The sequence below is a fragment of the Bradysia coprophila genome, unplaced genomic scaffold, assembly GCF_014529535.1.
Source record: "Bradysia coprophila strain Holo2 unplaced genomic scaffold, BU_Bcop_v1 contig_151, whole genome shotgun sequence".
NCBI classification, from domain to species: Eukaryota; Metazoa; Arthropoda; class Insecta; order Diptera; family Sciaridae; genus Bradysia; species Bradysia coprophila.
The window spans coordinates 8,408,978-8,415,148 of record NW_023503423.1 but is presented as its reverse complement, the minus strand read 5'-3'; the positions used below and the strand labels follow the sequence as shown (position 1 = coordinate 8,415,148).

Below are 6,171 nucleotides of genomic sequence, written 5' to 3'. Positions count from 1 at the left end.
GCTGCACATTGAAATTAATTGCGGCTTGCCAACTTTCGGCACCCTGGACTTTAATTAAATAGTCGAGGAATGCCTCCAAATAAATTTCTAAATGGATTTTTACTGAAACTGAAACTGAATTCTAGATTTTTAGAAATTTATTTGGAGGTATTCCACGACCTCCACGACTATTTAAGTAAAGTCCAGGGTGCCGAAAGTTGACAAGCCGCAATTATTTTGAATGTGTGCTGTTAATTTCCAACAACTAAATATATATGTCTTTGCCATTTCGTCTACACGATTTTTCCAATATTTGCATTTGTGGGAATATCCAAGATCTAATAGTATCTTATTATAATAGAATTATAATCAATGTAGATAAAAAAAATCGCATCAAGCATGACCATGATAGTGATGACTTTCTGCGGCGCATGACGCCATCTGGGTAAGAAATGAACTGAAAAATAAATTGCAACTCAATCTGATATGATTTCTCGTTGATTTTCATTTCGAATTTTCATCTGACCTATAGAGGCTATGGAGGCGTCAATTGTATATTTTTGATATAGAAATAATAACTGGGTTGTTGTGTTTGACTTTTATCTCTTGGGATTGACAGATGTCAAAAAAAATTATTACGACTTCAACGCCGATGCCGCAAACAGTTGCGGCGATAAAATGAAGCCACTACGACTTTTCGAAACGGTTACAACCGCCAAAACAACGCCATCTAAGACTCTTAGTTAGTGCGCTTTATACCACAGATTTATGGCAGTAGATGTTTTGACTCATGCACTTCACACGAACGTTGAAATGCGTTGACGTGTATGCATTAAAAGTCTGTCTGGTGCAAATTTTTGTAACATTCGTACACCAAAAGCTGCACAACATTTTTCAGGATTTGCGGAATATGATTTCAAGGAATTTTTGGTTAAGTTTGTACAAACTATACTAATTCACCAGTGTCACAATACGAAGTGTCAATTTGATTTTACTATTTTGGTCTAAGTAACGGTAGATGGTAGAGGATCTCATGGTGATCTCATTTTTTTTTAATTCACGCCGTAAGTGCGGTCGAAATTCGAAATGGAAAGTGCGGAGGTCGATAGAGTGTTCCAGTTCGACTTTCAAACACCAATACACACACAATATGGGTACGCTGCTGTCAAAAAGAAAAACAAAGCAAAACGGACGAATTAAACTTTTTGATTTGAGCGTTTTTCTGTTATTTATGTCAAATAATAAAATTTAATTTATTTTCTTAATAATCACATAAGAAAAATAACAGAAAAACACTCAAACCAAACAATTTAATTCGTCCGTTTGGCTTTGTTTTTCTTTTTGACAGGGGCGTACCCACGGCATCCATGTTTGAAAGCGCTTCAAAATTGGAACTGGAACACTCTATGAAGCGTTGAAATGTATTTTTCGGTTCACTTTTTCATCGAATCGTTCACTTAAAATTCAAATTTTAGGCACACTTACGGCATGAATTCACATTTCGACGGTAGAGAGTTCGAAATTTTACTTTACTTGACTCCAATTTGATGGTAATAACTTAGCATTACGTATAATACCTCAGGGGCCACAGAAAATTCTGTGTCCATGAACGGAACGCAGAAATTTTGCGGTAGAATGTCTCAGCGATTTCTGATAGAGTTCGACGTCCTGATAATGTAAGGTTCGGGCTGGATTCCTTGTAATTTAAGAAAGAAGATGGATGAAAGGTGAGGGTGACGTATTCTTGTTTTTGCAATTTTTTTAGTCAGATAGGAATAAAATGTTTTGTGATTTTGTTAGGGAAAACGATAGAGAATGAAATCTCCTACATTCAGGAATTTTCCCCAGATAACACAGAGTGGTCCAAAAATATGGTGCATATTGTTTGTTAAAAGTTACAGGGTGGTCCTAAATACAACAAAAGTGTAATCGCGACAGAAAAATCTTCACCCACAGGGTGTCTCTAAAATGACTTTTCAGAGTAAAAAAATTAAAAGAGCTAAAAGAAAAACAAAATGTTATGTGTTATACGTCATTTTGGAAAATAGGACCTATGGCATGAGACAGGTTGATGCGAACGAATCGTAAAATTAAATGTAGAGAATATTTCTTTGGTTTTCTGTACTTTTCTGCGTAAGATCCGTTAGAGCCTGACTTTCAGCTAATGGAGTAAATAACTAATTATATTGCGCAGATATCTCACATGCTAGATAAGTATTTAATCAGCTTTAGTTCTAGTCTAGTATATATAAAGGTTCTTTTTTGTCATTTAAAAGCAGTTAGACACAGTCCCGGTTCGAACGTGTTATAATAATGAAGCTTTTAAAAGTGTTGCTAGTGTTCGGTGTGTTATGCAAGGTATTGACGTATTTCCTTTTTATTTATTTTTCAATGGAATTTTTTTTTCAGACGATGGGCGCCGAGATAAAGAAAGAAGTTAATTCTACTGTTAGCTTCAGCGTGGAAAAAGTTTGGGTTAGTTATGGTCATTCTACGTGTTCATGTGAAGACAACTCTTGGAGAAAAAGCGTTCAAGAGTTCTACGACGGATGCAGAACGGCGTCAAAGTCATTCCGTGGAAAAGCTTATGAAGTTGCCGACAACACATTAGATTCGATGGCACAAGTTATAACGAAATTAATTGAATTCACTGATTCCAACTCGACAATATTACAATCAAGTTCTACCAATATTTTAGTATCGGTGAGCAGAAATAGTCGCCTTAACGGTACTAGTATAAATATTGCGACCGAGTTCGAGAAAGTCTTTCCAACTGAAGTTAGAGAATTAATTGTTGTCGCTAATAAATTATCGAAGCATATTGGTGAACTCGCACGTTCATTCACAAATGCTGTTAGAGATTTCGGTACTGAACTTTCCAAATTTTTGAGAAAATTTCTACAAAGTTGCCGATTGTTCAATTGCAAAAAAACAGTTGATTTCAAGTGCGTTCTGAAAAAATACCAAAAACTTACGAACGTAGTTGCTCTCATTGATGATACACTATTGAACAAATGTGGCGGTGACGTTTCCCAGGAAGTTTATGATTCAGTTCTAGTTTTTCATTTGGTCTATTTATATATGGGGATTTCACTAACAGGAATGAATAGTTGTGTCTTAGATGTGCTCTACGATCATAAAGGTTACGTATCAGAAGGCGTTAAGACTTGCTCGTTATCATTTGAATATGCAATTCTGCAAGTTGTTCAAGCTGTTTCTGCAGTCGACACACCATCCATTAACAGCATCAAAGGCCTACTAAAGGTATTCGTCGACATAGCCACGTCTTTGAATGCCGTTGTAAAAGGCGTTCTTGGACTGGCTAACGATGTGGTAATAACAGTTGGAGATACAGTTAAGAATTTACTGAATGGTGGCAAAGGACAAACAAGTATCTTGCAAGGAATACTCTAAAAATTAAAAATGATGCTCAATCTGACAATTTCTAGCCAATCTATCATTCTACATGTACATTATGCGATGTCCATGTTCCTTTTATAAATAGTATTTTACATGACTAGCGATAAAAAGATGAAAATTAGTTTTCGTGTGAATTTTGTTGATCCGAGGCGTGGCCGAAGTTAATAAACACATGAAAAATAGACTTTTAATATTTATCCCGAGTTATGTAATGTATTTTACTTTGCTTGTTTATTCTCTCACACAATAAAAAGAATGTTTTATTTCAGTATTGTAATAAAGTCAATGAAAAAATGTTTTACTTCACTTTTTCTTAATGTTCTTCACATCCCAAACTTTATCTTTTATTAATAGTAGCTTACGTAACTATGAGAGAAATGTACGAATGTGATTGCAAGTGACACATTCACCCGAGTATTTCATTTTCCATCAGAATCCCATAACTTGGGTCCTATAATGTCCTTTTAGTCTGGGTTCTTATCTTAATCCGCGAGTTAAGCGTTTCCCTAGTTTTTCAGTTATACCAGTCAAAAATTATGAAACATGTCTTTTACAAAAATAGTTATCTTTTATACATTTTTTGCGCGCGGACCGGTTTTTTTTTACATAAGAGCCCAGACTACTTGGGGAAACACTGCGTCGGGTAAAACAAACTATCGATCACCGACAATTTGCTACATTTGATAATCAGAGTTATTGTTTCGCGTACTCATTTCCAATGTATCCTCAATTCGCGATTTGTACGTTCGACAGATGACACTTTTTTCGATGTTGAAAAATTCAAATATCGGACATAAGTACGTTCAAATTTTCCTCATAAAAAAATGAAAATCGCAAGGTTCTGAAAGAACAGGTTAAGACACTTACGAAGGGGGTGAAACATAAATCTTGACAATTCAGACATGTATATTGTTTGAAAAGTCAGCTTGAAAACAATTTTTTTTTTGTTAAGTCTAAATCGTCATATAAACTTTTCCAAACCTAGTTGGCGCTACAGGAAAATTTTGATCACCTTGACCTTTTGGTCAACTCGAAAGTGTCTTAACCTGTTCTTTCAGAACCTTGGAAAATCGCAAGGTAAATATAGTGAGGAGGTAATGACATATATAACCGAATCAGATATGCGGTGGCACGAAAGTTCGATGCAAACGCCATATCATCCCTTCGTTGAAAGCAAAAAATGTAATAGAAAGTCGGGCCATCTGTTGTGAGATAGCGATTTTTTTTTGTGTGAAATACAAGTAAATCGTAGTCAACAATTTTAAAAAAAGATGTCATTGGCATCGAACTTATGTGCTAGGCCGCTCGTCTGAATGGCATTACCTTCTCACTATATTTACCTTGGAAAATCGGACATAAGAATGTTTTATTTTTTTCCGCTACGAGTCGCACCCTTTGTTGCAAATCGCCAATAACGGCAGGAAATGCAATATTTTCGGTCGTATTGGTTTTGATCAGTTCTTGCCTGAGCAGGACGTTGCATTAAGGTACTTTCAGAACGGCATGTACCACATTTTACTCATTGCGACTGAGTTTCTTCAAGTAATGTGTCTATTACTCTCATTGGTTTTTCTGTAAACCGCCTCGATACGGTTAGATACGGTCAGTTTCACGACAAATAGATTTTAAAATATAATGAAATTCCATTGTATTTTTATCACAATGCACCTTTTTGTCGTAAGACCGACGATATAATGGATTCCTTCAGGTTTCTCGATCTGTCGCAGATTGTAGGTCTATGACGCATTATTTTTAATCAATCGTTATTTGATAGATAAGAGTTTTAGGACTTCTAGAAGACAGTGAAAAATCGTATCTAATTTATAAAACGAATTGAAACTCCTTTTCATTTCACCGTAACGTTTCATTTATTGTGTCATTTAAGTTCTATGACTATTTTTTCAACTTTTTCCATGAGTTATGTAGATGACGTCAATCCGTATCAGGCATTTGGTGAGTTCGTAATAGTTATTTATACAACAAGTTGCGAAAAGTTAAATTTTTCATGGTTGGGTGACTTAAGAGTGGTCTTTTTATCATTGTTGCATTCGCTTTCCGCTGCTGGCTGGTCGCAGAAAACGTTAGAAGTTGCGAAACGATGTAGCTTTAGTCATTAGATGTGAAGTTGTCAAACGAGCGAAGTGACTTTTCGGAACTGGTTGCATAAATGACTATTGTGCCACAGAGTGATAAATGCTTTTTTTGGGCACTAGAAGTGTATATAGGACTATGGTTTAATGAAATAATTCATATGTTTCCTCCTATTCTTCTTGTCATTCGAAGACGGTTGCTTTGTGAGTGTTATACAACCCTGGGCTACAATTACTGGTGTTTGATTTGCAAGGTAAATATTGAAGAATGTTCTGTGTTTGAATTGATTATTTTAAGTGAGAAAAATATTGCCTTCAGTGTGGAAAGAATTTGGCGATTGTTTTGAAGTATATTACGTCGGATGTAGAACATCTTTCGAAATACCTGAAAACATACATTGAAGCAATATCTAACGAAAATAACACTTTCTAGAGTCGTAGATAGAAAAAAAGGTGGTTTGAAACCACGACAGAGTAAAGTTAACCAGGCAGGAGCGCTGATTTGACTAGGGATTTGAATAATCTAGTAATTTTTTTGCGAACAAAATTTTTCAATTTATGGCAGTGTTCATTTGAGTTCATTTTCATACAATGTATTAGGTCCCTTATTTGACGTTTCGAAAATGAACCGCTCCTGCCTGGTTTATTTTACTCTGCCGTGTTTGAAACCCGTTCTTTAAAA

The 6,171-nt window shown here is 35.5% G+C and overlaps 1 protein-coding gene across 1 annotated transcript; it reads left to right on the top strand.

The window, feature by feature from the left end:
- Positions 1-2,247: 2,247 nt before the first annotated feature.
- LOC119074841 lies at positions 2,248-3,689 on the top strand. The gene is made up of 2 exons (XM_037181147.1): positions 2,248-2,337; positions 2,389-3,689. The coding sequence occupies exons 1-2, from the start codon at positions 2,293-2,295 to the stop codon at positions 3,391-3,393; spliced, it is 1,050 nt and encodes a 349-aa protein (XP_037037042.1). The 5' UTR covers positions 2,248-2,292; the 3' UTR covers positions 3,394-3,689.
- Positions 3,690-6,171: the final 2,482 nt, after the last annotated feature.

What these genes read in the sequence shown, in the direction of transcription:
- LOC119074841 (XM_037181147.1), top strand. Translation starts at nt 2,293, where the DNA reads ATGAAGCTTTTAAAAGTGTTGCTAGTGTTCGGTGTGTTATGCAAG. An exon ending in TGTTCGGTGTGTTATGCAAG is followed by an intron (nt 2,338 to 2,388) that starts GTATTGACGTAT and finishes TTTTTTTTTCAG; the next exon opens with ACGATGGGCGCCGAGATAAA.